The sequence below is a fragment of the Cyprinus carpio genome, chromosome B24 (assembly GCF_018340385.1).
Source record: "Cyprinus carpio isolate SPL01 chromosome B24, ASM1834038v1, whole genome shotgun sequence".
In the NCBI taxonomy this organism is placed as follows: domain Eukaryota; kingdom Metazoa; phylum Chordata; class Actinopteri; order Cypriniformes; family Cyprinidae; genus Cyprinus; species Cyprinus carpio.
Window position 1 is genome coordinate 21,548,956 of NC_056620.1, and position 18,609 is coordinate 21,567,564.

Sequence of the window (18,609 nt, forward strand, 5' to 3'; positions counted from 1 at the left end):
TAAATAAAGCACCATTATTTTCAGCTTAGTTTTGATTTGAGGGACCTCAAGAAACAATCACTATATGACAGCAGCGACTGCATACTGCTTTTTATTGGGTGAATTATGGGAATTTTGTGGAGTGTTGAGCATTATGGTAAGCGCTAAGTAGTGCACTGCCTAGATGAACTACTGATCGAATTGAGACACACTCTTACTAACTGACCTCACGTGGAAACATTTTTCATGCACAAAACATGATTTATCAATTAGTGTGGACTTTTTAAAAAAATTTGCTTACAACTTACAATCCAATTCAAACGCAACATGAAGAAAGACCTTCCTGATGGCACAAATGTGTAAGACATTAAGATGCTTAAGTAAATATATTTAAATATAAAGCGTAGGTCTAATGTATATTTAATGCATTCTGACTATTTTATACTGCTAAAAGAGTTGACGAAAAACGAAGTTGGACGTTTGATATGGAGTTGTTTTTTTGTGCCAAACACCAATCCTTACAGGCGTTGAATAAGTTTCAGAATGTTTTTTTTTTTTTTTTTTTTTTTGAATATGGGGTCATGTATGAAATCATAAAGGTGCGCGAATGCTTTTTAATGGGCAGTTCTCCCACAAAAAGTGTGCCAACAACATCAAACCAAGCGAGAAGCAAGAGCACGCTCGTCAACGTGCTTCATTTATGGTAAAGAAGGCGTTGAAAACCACCAAAGCCTGGTTCGTTAGTCTAGTGTGATCGATATGTTTAGAGCGTCCCTGGCTTGCTGTGGCAGATGTGGCCCAGAGCAAGTTTCAGTTCGGCTCAGGTTGTCGGTAACACAGGTTGTGTGACTGTAAATGTAACCCGAGCGCTGAAAAAGGCAGTGTGCCAGCACACACGTCACAACAGGCTTGACTCTGGCCCAGTCCCAAATGGCACACTTCCAGTGCACTTACGTTTGCATGGGGGGGGGGGGGGGGGGGGGGACTTACAATGTACCACTGTCTGCTCGTGTCCATCAAGTCCCCGGGGTCTGTAAGAGTCCCATATCCATTCATCATTAAAGCTTCTAGAAGGGTGCTTCGTGAGTGTCCCATGGTGCGGCCCGCTATGGAACATTTCTCTCGTCCCCCGTACGCACAGGACGCGAGCCTCCCCAGCAGACTTCTAACCCACAGTCCAAAAGTGGCATTAGACGCACGGCAGTGTGGACTCAGAGGAAGACTGCGAGGGTTTCGGTTGTGATTTGGGACAGGACTGCTGTCTACACGGGACACGACAATGCTAACTGTGGCAAATCATTTGATCTTTGTGTCCGTTACGTCATAAATAGAAAACGAGGCAGTAGTTTACTGGTCTGGGGATTTGTTGTTGCCGCTCCGCCCTCCGTATAGACATGGTGTGAGCGACACCAGGCAATAGAGTCGGTTTACTCACTAGGCTATATTGTGAGAGGGCTGTGTTGGTTTTCACCTGTGTCCTAAACGACTCAATATAATAACACAAGTTAACAGGTGGTGGTTGAGGAGAGACCCTCTCATATGGATTGTAAAGTGCTTTTGTGTACATGCACAATAAAGTGCAATATAAATGCCTCATTCATTCATTCATTCATAATGACGTAAAGTGTGCTCTGGCCCGGAACGGTAAGGTGCAATATGAGTTGCAGCCCAGCGAGGGGGGGGGATTGTGCTTGAGCTCGGTTCAAGGCAACTGTAGCTTTAGTGTGAGTACCACTCTTTAAGAGTGATTTGACTCCTAACTCAGGTTCTGAGCTCAATCTGTAGTTCTGTGTTTGGTCTCTGTGTGTTCAGTAGTGAGTGATAGTGTTTGCATCTCAGCTGCCAGCATCAGTTCAGTCACTGTGACTCCGACTGACCGAGGTTTTTGTACCACTCCTTTATCACTTTTTTTTAGTGAACGTTGGACCACGGTGTGCACTGTGACCCAGTGTAATAATGTGCAGAATCTTAAGTCTGGACTCCAATGATGGTCAGAGGTGAAATCACTGTTAGATCCACTGAGCCACTGAATCTAGATGGAGTTCCCGACTGACGGCTGCTTGTTCTATAAATCGGAGGTTAGGAGCTTCTCCAGGTTCTGTAAGTACCAGCTGAAATAGTAATGTCCCCCCAGAATAACTGAACACAGCTCTGCTGGTTCGCAGTTGATCTTCACTGTTTCTCCTGGTTGAGCTGCTGTCGTTGGGGGGACTCTGAGTGACCGGTGATCTGTCCTCGTTCCACTCTGACACACACACAACAAGAAGAAAATCAACTCAAAAACTTGAGATCTACTTCTCTGTAATGTTCAGCTCCAACCTTCATCAAACACAACTGAACCAGCTAAGATTGTTTATTTCACTATGTAACTTAAAAGCAAACACAATGACATGTACACACGGCTGCTTGTGTAGGCAGGGATATGTTGTTACAACCAGATTTATACATTTTTATTTGTTCATTTTACTTACTTTTTTATTATTTGTTATGAGCATTTTATTTTGAAAGAAGGGTTGTGTGCTCTTATAAAAGGTAATAATTACAGTAAACACATCTGCTGACGTCATACGTAGGTAATAGGTTGAAATTGCAGCCAAATCTGGGACCAGTGTTGCCAGTTTAGTAATTTTGTTGCTAGATTTGGCAGCTTTTTAGTCTACCCTAGCAAATGTTTTTTTTTTTTTTTTTTCAAAAGGCACCTATCAACACAATTAGCTATTTTTAAAATGTATTTGGCAACTTTTTGAAAAGGACTCAAATGATAAAAAAGCCATGCATTTTTCTCTTAACCAACACCAAAATTGTTTAATTTATGATACACCTTAGTTGTGTTATGTTTTGTACCTATAATTGTTAATCAGTTAGGTACACTGTTTGATCTATTATCTCAAAAATCTATCTTTTCTATCTATCTATCTATCTATCTATCTATCTATCTATCTATCTATCTATCTATCTATCTATATATCTGTCTATCTGTCTATCTATCTGTCTGTCTCTGTCTGTCTGTAGCTGCCATGATTAAATCGCATACAATATAAATGCGCATCTTGTCAGTAAAGCCGGTACTGTAATCAGCGGTAAATCTCCATCAAGTGCGTGCTTTCACATGGAGCAGCAGCATTACTACACAGAGCCATCTGTTCACTGACAAGCTGCACAAAACCAAGTTCAAAATACAGTCATGGGCAAAAGTTTTGGCAGTCAACATAAATTTTTGTTTTTGCAAAGTTTGCTGCTTAAGCTATTGTGGTGTTATTCACATTGTTGTTTAGATTATTGTGCAGAGTTATCAGACGCATTTTAATATTTGCTAAAAGCTTCATTAAGCCAAAACAATAACTTTTCACACTCACACACAAAAAAGTAATTTCACTGTTTTTTGATCCTGACACAAAGTGACCAGCCTAACATTAATTGACTACATCATATCAAGAAGCACATGTGAAAGTGTGAAAGCGAAGAGTACTAAAGTACTAAATAGATTGTGAAAGCAGACTGAAGCACTTCCAATCCATTCTGTTCCTGTTAGCAAAGGTTACCTCCAAAGAAACACCTGCAGCCATCATTGCTTGCATCCCAAAATCGCCTCACATGCAAGAAGCAAGCAGCAAACTTTGAACAAAACACAAAAATTTATGTCACTGCCAAAACTTTTGGTCATGACTGTATGATGCTGCATGTGAGAATCAGACTCTTGGCAGGATTTGCAATCAATACATTGAGAAAAATGAATGAATCTTTACACCAGTATAGGCACAAAGATTTTGGGCCAGTTGGAGCATCTGATCATGGGTTAAATAGGGTTTGTCACTTCAGTGCTGTTTGCACTGATCCTGGTTAATTGTTACTCTGGTATATAATGATCTTAACAGCTGCTTTATGAAAGATGATGAAAAACTATTCATTACAATATATTTAATGTGATGGTGATACATCAAAGTCATTATTTTCAGATAAATACTGATGAAATACAACAAACTGATATTAGGGTCCTATCTGTGTTTCTCGCACTGTTGTGTGAGTGATAGTGTTTGATCAGCTGCAGCATCAGTTCAGTCACTGTGACTCTGACTGACCGAGGTTTTTGTACGGGACTCTTTATCACTGTGTGACACACCACCACTGTGGTAACTCTGACAGTTATATGTCCAGCATCTTCAGTCTGGACTCCACTGATGGTCAGAGTGAAATCACTGGTTAGATCCACTCGCCACTGAAATCTAGATGGGAGTTCCTGACTGGAGGTGGGTTTAACAAATAAATCGGGAGTTTAGGAGCTTCGCCAGGTTTCTGTAAGTACCGATTTAAGTAATAATAATAATAAACATCATTGTAATACACATCGGTGCTGGTTTTACAGTTGATTTTGACTGTTTCTCCTGATAATGTATACATAGCCTAATGGAGCTGGGGGCTGATTCATAAACATACCAAATAAGCCAGACTTGTTTCTGTTAGACTGACTTATTGTCACTTGATTTGGTTCAAAATATGTCAGACTAACTGAAATAAGCCTGGCTTATTTGATAGACTTGTTTTTTGAAACAGCCCCCCGATTTGACTCCTAACTCAGTTCTGAGTTCATGTGTAGTTCTGTGTTTGGTCTCTGTGTGTCAGTAGTGAGTGATAGTGTTTGATCCGTATAGATCACTCACACATGGATTCAGAAGTCATAAGTCATGTGAACTCTACATGTTTAGAGTTTGACATCCAGAGTCATCAACTGCCTTTGTGTGGAAAATAAAAGAAGCTTTCTGCTAAACTGCTAAATTATTAAACCGCAACACTATTTGTGTTCCAGAGTCATGGGTTTGGAGTGACATAAGGGTGAGTAAAATATAAAAATTTATTAGGTTTGTATGTGAATCTTTCTACTGTACTTAGTTTTTTCTTATTGAGTATTACCTTTTTAATATTGGTTTCATCAGATTACTCCAAGTTACATCAATGCAAAGATACTTTTTGTTAGATTTACATTAACTTTAACCATACCTCCAATCCAAACTAATTGTCAATCATTTTTGCCGATAGTGGTCCTGGCACGCTGAAATAATGTGCAATAAGAAAAAAATTAGGCCCGTTTTGTTTGTTTACAGATATGTTTGCTTTAGTGGACTCTGATGGAAGAGAAAACTTTTGAAATCCTCTGTGTGTTTGTGTGTGTGTGTGTGTGTGTGTGTGTGAGAGAGAGAGAGAGAGAGAGGAGCGAGAGAGAGAGAGGAGAGAGAGTATGTTAGAGAGCTGCAGCATCAGATCAGCTGCAGCATCAGTTCAGTTCACTGTGAATAGACTGACGGAGGGTTTTTGTACGACTTCTTTATGCACTGTGTGATAAACGCTTGACTGTTGAAGGTCAGGGTAACTCTGACAGAAATGAAATCCAGCATCTTCAGTCTGGCAGTCTGGACTCCACTGATGGTTCAATGAGTGAAATCACTGTTAGGATCCCAATGGCCACCTGAATCTAGATGGAGTTCCTGACCAGCGGACATTTGTTTTTTTGTTTTGTAGTTTAGGGGGTTTTGGAGGTTTTCTGTGTTTATGTAGGATAGAGGCTCATAACTCCAACCCTGTTGGACTTCAGGACTGGTTTTACAGGACATAGTAACTGTGTCTCCTGGTTGTTGAACAGGTTTCACTGCAGCGTTCTGAGTGATTGTCACTCAGCAGCTGCTGATTCTACATCAAGAGAACTTATATAAACCTTCAGAATCAAGTATTTGTTGAAAGGACAGTATTTTCTAGCACAGATGATCAGTTTAGAATAGGAGTATGTTTATCTCCTCACCTGTGAAACAGTAGCTAGTGAAGATCCAGATGAAGATGGTGATGAAGCTCATGGGTGCTGTGGTTCAGGATTCTCAGAGTTCAACAAACTCACAGAGCTATAAAACAATGCTGAAGACTTGTGCTGCAATGCAAATCATCTCGATGTAAATCTGTGTACGAGTTACAGCAGATGATGCACATAATACATTACAATTACAGTGTTTAGGATCTTTTCTCATGTTATGAGTCAAAAACATTGACTCATGTGTCTGAAGCTTCAGGTTTTCTGATGATTTAAATAACCGAGTTGCATTACTAAGTATGTCATTAAACTCCATTAGAGGTCAAAAGTCATACCAGAGGTCACAGGTCATCAAATCTATTATTAAACATGCTTTAATTATTACCAATGCATTGAGAAATGCATGATCATTTAGAAATCTAAGTCAATTCACCTTTATTTATATAGAGATTTTAACAATGCAGATTGTGTCAGAGCAGCTTTACAGTATTAAATAAGAAAAATAGTGGGTTATAATGCAAAACAGTAGATACTCAAATTTCAGTTTAAGTCAGTTCATTATTGATTCAGTGATGTCATCGTCCAGCTCAGTTCAGTTCAAATAGTTTTTGTGCAATTATATTGACTGGTGTTTATTCAATCAGCTGTCAGTTTATTAAGGATTGTTATGACTGGATATATTAAAAACATTAAAACGATTTTGATTAGGTCAAGGTTTTTGTATATGAATTAGACACATGTATTACTAGTGATGTGACGTTTGGCACTGAGGCTTCGAAGCTTGTAATAAAAATTTAAAAAACATTAAAACATCTCACAGTGAAGCACTGTACCGGAGCTGATTCGTTTTGCCAAAAACCACGTGATCTGTGACGTCCGGGCTTCGTTTTCACACAAAACCACGTGACTGCTTCGTAGTCTGATTCAGAATAACACGAACCACTTGTGCAGGTTGAAGTGTCACTCTCTTTCTTTGAAAAGAAATAAATCATAATACAATAAATTTTTGTGTATGTGTAGTTTTGTGCGTGGTCATTTTGGTATTAATTCCTGATTCACGAAGACACTTCACATGACCATTCTATGATAATCTTCGGTTATTTTGATCATAGCCTCTATATGCCTAGCATTGTCTATTTTTTTAAACAAATTTATTTCACTGACTCATGTAAAAATATTGTGTAATACAATGACTGACACAAAGACTTATTTATATAGACTTCATATTTCCTTTGCTTTATACAGGTTTTCAGCTCAAACTAATTTATTATCTGAAACAGTCCAAAAATGGCTGGACTACTGGGGTCGTCTGGGACACAAAGGCAGCTTTTTCCACCTTTTGACCACAGGATGTCGCTATTGTGCAGCATGTTTGAAAAGTTTTGAGTAATGAACCTTTTTTACTGAACAGCTGAGGGCAAAGGCTCGGTGCTTCGCAGAGCTTAATTTTTCCATATATATTTAGGTAAAGTGTATCATGAAAGAGTGCGACACAGAGTTCTTTTTGAAAAGCAGGGCATGAGGCTGGAGCAGGAAGTGATGAAGGAGGTCTTTATAAGCAGCTAGGAGTCAGCTGACCAGACGGGCGTGACACCAATTAGACTGCAGGAACCAATCAGTCTTCTTCCTGGACAGAGAGACACAAACTCCTCCCAAAAACAAACAAAAGAAAACACTCAAATGGAACAAAAGTAATTTGTTTTCAAAAGGGACACACAATGCATACTGGGGGCTGTTTTATAAAAGACGCTAAGAAAAAAGCAGAGATTAAATTCCAAAACCTGACTTGAAATAACCTAACAAATCGATCGGGACTAAAATTTTTCGTAAACGACAATTTAAGTTCATGCAAACTCACTAATTCGATCCAGGTCAAGAAGTCAGGATAATTTGATGCGCACGCTTATTCTTAAGCAGTCCTTAATGTCGATCATGGATCAGATTGATTCACTATGACAAACTGTTAATATTTGTGCTGTTTAATGCATTTGAGACATTGTGTTTTCCTCTGTGCATAACTGACACGTCACATGTATATGATTTCATCTGTAAATGTTAGAAAGTCATGAAAATATATCCATTTTGCTGCCAGGAGTGGGCGAGGCTTACACGAGTGAACGAGCGCTGCTGCGCGCTAAACAGACTGAGCGAAATAGAATAATAGCACAATAATTCTAAATAAAATATGCATTCTGCTAAAATATTTGTTGTTGGATATTAAATGTGTTGCATGTAGAATTTTAATCCACATATGTTAATTTTTTATCATAGGAGTAACTGTAAATCAAATGTTAGCTGCTAATGTAGCCCTACTGTCGTGTTCCTGTGGATCAATGGTAGAGCGTTGTGTTAGCAGCGCAAAAGGTTGTGGGTTTGAATCCCAGGAAACACACGTACTGGTCAAAAAATGTATATCCCGAATGCACTGTAAGTTGCTTTGGATAAAAGCGTCTGCTAAATGCATGAATGTATCTTAAAAGAGTTAATGTGTGTTCCTCTTATCTTTTAAGTTTAGTTTGTTTTCTGTTTTTTATTTTTTATTTTTATTTTTGTTTTTTTGGTTTTTAATTTAGTGTTTTAAATGCTTTAATGAGCAATTTTAGATGGTACTGTTTTAATGTTCTACTAATAACCATAAAAGGTACAGCTGTCATAAAACCCGAGAGAAAGGATCTGATTTTTAGCCATAGTTAATTTAAGTCAATAAAGTTTCCGTTGCTGTTTTATTTATGTCGATGTCACAGCTTGCAGATGATGGCTATGCAAATGGTGATACACAATCAGGGTTAAATAATCTATTCTAAACAAAACACAAAAACTACAACACTGGAACTGAGAAACATGGCACCATTGTTTTGTGTTTGATTTAATATCACTTTACGCACTTTAGTTTTTCTCTGATTCTGAGCATAATTGAGTTAAACCCGTCTGTCACATGATAGATCACAGTCTAATAGAGCTGATTTGACTCCTAACTCAGTTCTGAGTTCATGTGTAGTTCTGTGTTTGGTCTCTGTGTGTCAGTAGTGAGTGATAGTGTTTGATCAGCTGCAGCATCAGTTCAGTCACTGTGACTCTGACTGACCGAGGTTTTTGTACCACTCTTTATCACTGTGTGATACACATCTTTACTATTGATTTGATGTAAACTCTGACAGTAATAATGTCCAGCATCTTCAGTCTGGACTCCACTGATGGTCAGAGTGAAATTACTGTTAGATCCACTGCCACTGAATCTAGATGGAGTTCCTGACTGACGGCGGTTTGCCCAATAAATCAGGCGTTTAGGAGCTTCTCCAGGTTTCTGTAAGTACCAGGCTAAACCATCATCCCCACTACTATATCTGAACACATTTGTGCTGGTTCTACAGTTGATCTTCACTGTTTCTCCTGGTTGAGCTGCTGTCGTTGAGGGACTCTGAGTGACGCTGATCTGTCCTCTACACTCTGAAACACACAACAAGAAGAAAATCAACTCAAAACAACTTTGACAATATACTTGAAGAAATGAATTGATATCAAACTTGTGCTCCAGAAACCTTGAGCAAACGCTGTGAGAGTCCAGATGAAGATGATGATGAAGGTCATGTTGATGAAGATTGTTGTGTGTGTCAGTGATGAAGTGTTAAACTCACAGCACTATAAACACTCTCAGAGCACTGAAGCATCTGATCAATATGCAAACACACTCCACATCATTTACCTGAAGACAGCAGATTCACCATTTACTATTTAATGTCTTTGCTAATAAATGTGAAGACAGCAGATTCAACCATTTACTGTTTCATTTTCAGAAACAGACACTCATGATTTACTTCAAGTTATTTAATTATTTATTCTGGGCCGAGCTTCTCCCTCCAAATTATCATCTTTATTCAGACTTTGATGCTGAGAGCATTTAATACCTGTGTGAGAGATTTTATATGATGTGTAACAGGTCAAAGGTCATCCAATAGGGAATCACCATCTAAATCTGGCCAAATATTTCATTATAAAGCAGATAAATAGAATTAGTGTAAATGTGAGGAATGTATTTTGGGTCTGATTATGAAAAAAGTAATTTTAGTCTTCATGCAATAAGAAGTATTAAGAATTAAAGAAGAATATTTTGTGCTGCTTTTTATAATAATCCATGTTGAGAAAAGCTGCTGTTGAGTCTGATATCAGTGTGTGAGTCTCTTCTCTCTTTCTCTGCTGGAGTTTGTGTTTATTTGAGTGTGACGGAGTATTAATTGTACGACGCTTTCACTAGAATGAAGCACTGTGGTGGACTTTTTGGTGGAGGAACTAAACTGACGATCGGTAAGTCTCTTCAATTCTGTCATAAAAATGTATGATATTTGATTAAAAATTATTCATTTATTATAAAAATTAAGTTTTTGTAAAGTTTCCTTAGTAATTGCAATATTTCATATATTTCATAATTTACTTTACTTTAGTTGTATATTTTGTATTGTTTTTAAATCTCATTTTTTCATTTTATATGAATAATTTAACTCATTATCTGTAAACTTTTTGTTGTATCTTAAGATGTCAGTAATTTATGATATACTCAATTATTTCTTGAGATATACTTTTTGTCTATAATTAATGGTAAATTTAACAATTAAGTTTTTTTAGATGCATGAAGTTTGATAAAACTAATGTAATTGTGTAGACGTCGTCACCAGACAAAGAGAAATTTAGTTATTGATCATGTTATTAAGTTTGCTGCTGCTGATACATCATCATAACAGAAATTTAAAATTGTACTGAAAATTAAAATTAATTGTTAGTGTCAAAATAGAATAATACTTTTTAAATACAAATAATATTGCAATTATTTACATTTGTTTTCCATATATTATGACAAAATCACAATATACTAATTATTTTTCATGTGGACAATGTTTTTTTATAAGATTGAGATTAAAAGTTTACATGTTCTGTAATTTACTAATTCTGAAATAAATCTAAATAGTACACATATATATTAATTTCATCCCTTATTTACATTTTAGAATTTATATTGTTTTAAAAAGTTTTTATTTTATATGAATAATTACATGCAATTAAAACTCTAAAATCAATTTTTTAATTATTTTCTTGTTATGATTTTTTCTTTTATTGTTGGTAGATTTTTCAATAAATGTTTTTTATTTATTGATATGGTTTTTTGAAGAGCATTTGGAAAATTAATCATTTAAACTATTTAAAATATCAAGTTTGCTGATATTAATGATTGTGAGTCTGAATAGCATGAATATTTCAAAAGTACAATCAATATTGAAATGATCATTAATGTTTTTCTTATTTCTGTCATATAACGACATCACAATATAAACATCAATTTTCTTGAATAATGTTTTTTTCAAAGTTCTAAGGATTATTTCAAATGTATCTTATAAAAATAAAGTCAACTGATCAGTTTTTCATTTCTGCTTCTGTTGTGTGTGTGTGTGTTTCAGCTGGTCCCGCAGTGAAGCCCTCCGTGTCTCTGCTGCCTCCCTCTTCTCTGCAGATCTCTGGAGACTCAGCCGCACTGCTCTGCCTGCTCAGCTCTTACTCTCCACAGGGGGCGCAGGTGAGCTGGACGCTGGACGGGTCAGAGGTCACCGAGGGGGTTCAGACCAGCGCAGAGAGCGAGCGGGACGGACGCTACAGCCGCAGCAGCGTCCTGAGCCTCAGCAAAGCACGCTGGGAAGCCGGCGAGCGCTTCGTCTGCAGAGTAACACATGACGGAGCTGATCACGAGACCTCGTTCCTCAAGAGCTCCGAGTGCTGATGTTTTTCTCCAGTGAAGAGCAGCAGGATTCACAGCAGTCTCCTGATTTACAGCTCAATACTCAAGCAGTCTTTCAATGTGCTGCCATTGCTGTTCATTCAATAAAGCTTCTGAACGCCTTACATTTGTGTTCGACTGCATCATTGATCAGTGTGTCCTTCCTTCACTAAAGTTTCAGCTGCTGTTGATGGATTGTAATAGTTGAGAACAGCTGTGTTTAGCAGTAAATGTGAACTGAAGCTCTTGGGGTTTGAACATGGTCTCTGGAGACGGAGCTGCTCTATTCTGAGACGATCAGAATCACTAAAGCTGTCAATGCAAATCTGATTTTCAGCTCAAACTCACAGTTTCACTGTTTGATTGGTTCAACGCTCTGAACTGGAACAGTTTCACTTCTGCTCACGGAGTGATGAGACAGTTATGAAGTTTGAGAGGTAGTTTCATAAGACAAGTTTATCAGGGATACATTTATAAGGTATGAGTCTCTACAAAAATTCTACAAAAACTACAACACTGGAACTGTGAAAATTGTGCGCTTTTTGTTTGATTAGATATTAATTAATCTCAAAAACAGAGCATAATTAATTCAACCCATCTGTCACAGGACAGATCACAGTCTAATAGAGCTGATTTGACTCCTAACTCAGTTCTGAGCTCATGTGTAGTTCTGTGTTTGGTCTCTGTGTGTCAGTAGTGAGTGATAGTGTTTGATCAGCTGCAGCATCAGTTCAGTCACTGTGACTCTGACTGACCGAGGTTTTTGTACCACTCTTTATCACTGTGTGAACACATTTTTACTGTTGATATAGTGAAAACTCTGACAGTAATAATGTCCAGCATCTTCAGTCTGGACTCCACTGATGGTCAGAGTGAAATCAGTGTTAGATCCACTGCCACTGAATCTAGATGGAGTTCCTGACCAGCGGACATTTGTTTTATAAATCAGGAGTTTAGGAGCTTCTCCAGGTTTCTGTAAGTACCAGGCTAGAGGCTCATAACTCCAACCCTGTTGGACTTCAGGACTGGTTTTACAGGACATAGTAACTGTGTCTCCTGGTTGAACAGGTTTCACTGCAGGCGTCTGAGTGATTGTCACTTCAGCTGCTGATTCTACATCAAGATAAATGAACAAACATTCAGAATTCAGTATTTGTTGAAGGACAGTATTTCTAGCACAGATGATCAGTTAGAATAGAGTATGTTTATCTCCTCACCTGTGAAACAGTAGCTAGTGAAGATCCAGATGAAGATGGTGATGAAGCTCATGGTTGCTGTTGGTTCAGATTCTCAGAGTTCAAACTCACAGAGCTATAAAACCTGCTGAAGCTTGTGCTGCAATGCAAATCATCTCGATGTAAATCTGTGTATGAGTTACAGCAGATGATGCACGTAAAACATAACAGTGTTCAGGATCTTTTCTCATGTTATCATTCAAATACTTTGATTCATGTGTCTGAAGCTTCAGGTTTTCTGATGATTTAAATCACAGTTGCATCAAGAAACAAATATGTCACTGTGAACTCCATGAGAGGTCAAAGGTCAATCCAGAGGTCACAGGTCATCAACCCCCCCCCCACCCCAAAAAAAAAGAATTACCCAGTGTCTAATAAAAATGTGATTAATACATGCATTTCCTGAATAATGCAATTTAATTCTTTTATTTACATTTTATTATTATTATTTATAAATAATAAAGTTCACGCATCAGAGGCATTTAGAGATGATGAGGCTGTTTTTGTGAAAGTCAATCTGATTATCCATCGCTGATAAACAGAAATGATATTGAGTCTCATATCAGGAGTTTAGGAGCTTCTCCAGGTGTCTGTATCAGCTGGTATAATGACGCTGTGAACTATCACTGAACACATCTCTGCTGGGTTTACAGTTGATTTTGTCTGCTCATCACACTTTTTTTTTTTTTGTCAATTATTTTGACTGGTGTTTTATCATCTGTCAGTTTATTATGGGATTGGACTATGATTATGGATGTATTAATAACTTTTTAAAATATTTTGATTATTGTTTTTGTGAATAAATTAAGCACAATTATTTCAGCTTAGATGATTTAAGGGGCCTCAAGAAACATCACTATAGACAGCAGCGATGCATACTGGCTTTTATGGTGAATTATGAGAATTGAGTGTGAGCATTATGTAATCGCTAAGTAGTGCACTGACTAGTGAACTAATGAGCAGATTGAGACACACTCTTACTAACTGACTCGCGTGTAAACATTTTCATGCACAAAACATGATTTATCAATTAGTGTGGACTTTAAAAAAATTTGCTTAAAATTTACATCCAATTCAAACCACATGAAGAAAGACTCCTGATGGCCCAAATGTGTAAAGATTAAATGCTTAAGTAAATATATTTAAATATAAAGAGGAGGTCTAATGATATTTCATGCATTCTGACTATTTTATACTGCGAAAGAGTTGAAGAAAAACGAGTTGGACGTTTGATGGAGTTTTTTTGTGCCAAATACACTCCTTCAGGGTTTGAATAAGTTTCAGAATGTTTTTTTTTTTTTTTTTTTTTGAATATGGGCCTGTATGACATCATAAAGGGCAGAATTGCTTTTATGGGCAGTTCTCCCACAAAAGTGTGCACACATCAACCAGAGCGAGAGCAAGAGCACGCTCATCAACGTGCTTCATTTAGGTTACAGAAGTCGTTTGACCCCCAAAGCCTGGTTCGTTAGTCTAGTGTGATCGCTCTGTTTAGCCGTCCCTGGCTTGCTTGGAAGATGTTGGCCAGAGCACAGTTCAGTTCGGCTCAGGTGCGGTACACATGTAGTGTGAATGTTAAATGTACCCGAGCGCTGAACTGGAAATGTGCAGCACACACGTCGCAACAGCTTGACTCTGGCCCAGTCCCAAATGGCACACTTCACGTGCACTTACGGTCTTGCAGACTTACAATGGACACTGTATGCGTGTGTCCATGAAGTCCACGAGTCTGTAGAGTGTCCCATTCATCATTTTAGCTTCTAGAAGGGTGCTTGTGAGTGTCCCATTTGCGGCCGCTATGCACACTTCTCTCGTCCCCGCACAGACGCGAGCTCCGCGGCAGACTTCTACCCAACAGTCAAAGTGGCATTACGTCACGGCAGTGTGGACTCAGAGGAAGACTGCGAGGGTTTAGGGTGTGATTTGGGACAGGGCTGCTGTCTACACTGGACGCGACAATGCTACTGTTGCAAATCATTTGATCTTTGTGTCCGTACGTCATAAATAGAACGAGGCAGTATTTTACTGTCTGGGATTTGTCGTGCCGCTCCGCCTCCGGTATAGACATGGTGTGAGCGGCAAAAGCAATAGATCTGTTAATCAATAGGCTATATTGTGAGAGGGCCGTGTGTCACCGCGTCCTAAACGCCTCAAAATAATAAACCACAAAGTTAACAGGTGGTGGTTGAGGAGAGACCCTCTCATATGATTGTAAAGTGCTTTTGTGTACATGCACAATGAAGTGCAATATAAATGCCTCATTCATTCATTCATTCATTCATTCATAATGACGTAAATGTGCTCTGGCCCGGAACGTAAAGTGCAATATGAGTGCAGCCCAGCGAGGGAGGGGGGATTGTGCTTGAGCTCGGTTCAAGGCAACCATGCCTAGTGTGAGTACACTCTAATAGAGCTGATTTGACTCCTAACTCAGTTCTGAGCTCATGTGTAGTTCTGTGTTTGGTCTCTGTGTGTCAGTAGTGAGTGATAGTGTTTGATCAGCTGCAGCATCAGTTCAGTCACTGTGACTCTGACTGACCGAGGTTTTTGTACCACTCTTTATCACTGTGTGAACGTTGGACCCCAGTGTGCACTCTGACAGTAATAATGTCCAGCATCTTCAGTCTGGACTCCACTGATGGTCAGAGTGAAATCACTGTTAGATCCACTGCCACTGAATCTAGATGGAGTTCCTGACTGGCGACTGCTTGTTGCATAAATCAGGAGTTTAGGAGCTTCTCCAGGTTTCTGTAAGTACCAGCTGAAATAGAATGTCCCAGAATAACTGTACACATCTGTGCTGGTTCTACAGTTGATCTTCACTGTTTCTCCTGGTTGAGCTGCTGTCGTTGGGGGACTCTGAGTGACGCTGATCTGTCCTCTACACTCTGAAACACACAACAAGAAGAAAATCAACTCAAAACTCTGAGATCTACTTCTCTGTAATGTTCAGCTCCAACCTTCATCAAACACAACTGAACCAGCTAAGATTGTTTATTTCACTATGTAACTTAAAAGCAAACACATATACATGTACACACAGGCTGCTTGTGTAGCAGGGATATGTTGTTACACCAGATTATACATTTTATTTGTTCATTTTACTTAATTTTTTATTATTTGTTATGAGGCATTTTATTTTGAAAGAAGGTTGTGTGCTCTTATAAAAGGTAATAATTACAGTAAACACATCTGCTGACGTCATACGTAGGTTATAGGTTGAAATTGCAGCCAAATCTGGGACCAGTGTTGCCAATTTAGTAATTTTGTTGCTAGATTTGGCAACTTTTTAGACTACCCTAGCAAAAGTTTTTTTTTTTTTTTTCAAAAGGCACCTAGCAACAAATTTAGCTATTTTTAAAATGTATTTGGCAACTTTTGAAAAGTGACTCAAATGATAAAAAAGCCATGCATTTTTCTCTTAACCACACAAAATTGTTAATTTATGATACACCTTAGTTGTTAGTTTGTACCTATAATTGTTAATCAGTTAGGTACACTGTTGATCTTATTATCTCAAAAATCTATCTTTTCTATCTATCTATCTATCTATCTATCTATCTATCTATCTATCTATCTATCTATCTATCTATCTATCTGTCTATCTGTCTATCTGTCTGTCTGTCTGTCTGTCTGTAGGCTGCATGATAAATCGCATACAATATTAAATGCGCATCTTGTCAGTAAAGCCGGTCCTGTAATCAGCGGTAAATCTCCATCACGTGCGTGCTTTCACATGGAGCAGCATTTACTATTCTCAATGTATTGATTGTGAATAGTTGCAATGAGTCTCGTTCAAATACAGTCATGGCCAAAAGTTTTGGCAGTCACATAAATTTTGTGTTTTGCAAAGTTTGCTGCTTAAGCTATTGTGGTGTTTATTCACATTGTTTTTAGATTATTGTGCAGAGTTATCAGACGCATTTTAAATATTTGCTAAAAGCTTCATTAGCCAAAAAATAACTTTTCACACTCACACACAAAAAAAATAATTTCACTGTTTTTTGATCCTGACACAAAATGACCAGCTAACATTTATTGACTAATCATATCAAGAGCACATGTGAAAGTGTGAAAGAGTACTAAAGTACTAAATAGATTGTGAAAGCAGACTGAAGCACTTCCAATCATTCTGTTCCTGTTAGCAATGGTTACCTCCAAAGAAACACATGCAGCCATCATTGCTTTGCATCAAAATCGCCTCACATGCAAGGAAGCAAGCAGCAAACTTTGCAAAACACAAAATTTATGTCACTGCCAAAACTTTTGGTCATGACTGTATGATGCTCATGTGAGAATCAGACTCATTGGCAGGATTTGCAATCAATACATTGAGAAAATGAATGAATCTTTACACCAGTATAGCACACAGATTTTGGGCCAGTGGAGCATCTGATCATGGTTAAATAGGGTTTGTCACTTCAGTGCTGTTTGCACTGAATCCTGGTTAATTTGTTACTCTGGTATATAATGATCTTAACAGCTGCTTTATGAAAGATGATGAATAAACTATTCATTACACTATATTTAATGTGCTGGTGATACATCAAAGTCATTATTTTCAGAAATACTGATGAAATACAACAAAATTGATATTAGGGTCATATCTGTGTTTCTGCACTGTTGTGTGAGTGATAGTGTTTGATCAGCTGCAGCATCAGTTCAGTCACTGTGACTCTGACTGAACGAGGTTTTTGTACCACTCTTTATCACTGTGTGAACACACCACCACTGTGGTAACTCTGACAGTAATAATGTCCAGCATCTTCAGTCTGGACTCCACTGATGGTCAGAGTGAAATCACTGTTAGATCCACTGCCACTGAATCTAGATGGAGTTCCTGACTGGAGGTGGTTTACATAATAAATCGGGAGTTTAGGAGCTTCGCCAGGTTTCTGTAAGTACCGATTTAAGTAATAATAATAATAAACATCATTGTAATACACATCGGTGCTGGTTTTACAGTTGATTTTGACTGTTTCTCCGTAGTTGGTAGCTCATGTGACAAAGTTTGGTAACTTTAAAGTGGAATAATGACTACTTTTTTACATACTGTTTCAAAAACTGCATTGTCTTCTGTGAATATCGAACACTAACAACAGGAAGCTGCTCACTGTGATTCCCGTAGTGAATCTCTCATACTGGCAGAGGTCAGAGGTCATCTCAGAGGTCAATGAGTAATCTGCTCACTGTGATTCCCGTAGTGAATCTCTCATACTGGCAGAGGTCAGAGGTCATCTCAGAGGCACAATAAATTATCATTTAGTTATTCTCTGCATGGCCGCAACGCTGCATGGCCACCAGCATCTCATCTCTGTCTCTAGATATTTATTTTTGTTTTTTTTTTTTCTGTTTTTTTGAATTTTTATGTCTTTTATTAATTGAATGTTTGTTATTAGTTAAAATGTAATAATTCAGATCTCACTCGTGTCTCTAATCTATAAAAGCACAAAATCTCAAAGCTGTGCAGATTCAATCAGTCCAGTTTCCGGTATCTTTATTCTCCCTACAGAGAGTATGAATATGAGGGAATAATAAAAACAATACAATTTCAAAGTGTGAGAGAAGTAAAATACAAAAATAAGAATCAAAGACCAACTGCGGCTGAGCTTTCTCCAGGTTTCTGTGGGTCTGATAGAGACTCTGCAGAGACACTGATGGACTTGTGTCTAGTTGTTTCTCTCGATAGCATCTGACCTCTATGATTATTAAGAGTGACAGATTCATTTATATGACTTTTATTTCAGATGAATGCATTGGCGATGTTGTTCAGATCCTCCTTTGGGCAGCTGCATCAGTTCAGTCACTGTGACTCTGACTGACCGAGGTTTTTGTACCAC

At 38.1% G+C, this 18,609-nt stretch overlaps 1 long non-coding RNA gene and 3 gene segments (V, D, J or C); 1 reads left to right on the forward strand and 3 right to left on the reverse strand.

Annotated features, from left to right (window-relative positions):
* Positions 1–7,342: 7,342 nt before the first annotated feature.
* Positions 7,343–9,365, reverse strand: LOC122142264. The segment is given in 3 exon segments: positions 7,343–7,422; positions 8,870–9,220; positions 9,313–9,365. Coding segments are annotated over 3 exon segments (480 nt in total).
* A 676-nt stretch (positions 9,366–10,041) lies between these two features.
* Positions 10,042–11,659, forward strand: LOC109059627. Its single transcript, XR_006158498.1, has 2 exons — positions 10,042–10,075; positions 11,221–11,659. It is a non-coding gene; the product is annotated as an uncharacterized LOC109059627 (long non-coding RNA).
* Positions 11,660–12,071: 412 nt separating this feature from the next.
* On the reverse strand, positions 12,072–12,822 carry LOC109089206. The segment is given in 2 exon segments: positions 12,072–12,647; positions 12,752–12,822. Coding segments are annotated over 2 exon segments (387 nt in total).
* A 2,509-nt stretch (positions 12,823–15,331) lies between these two features.
* Positions 15,332–18,609, reverse strand: part of LOC122142265 — a 9,381-nt gene continuing 6,103 nt past the window's right edge. The window contains 1 exon segment of the V gene segment in view: positions 15,332–15,657. Within this exon segment, the coding sequence occupies positions 15,332–15,657 (326 nt within the window).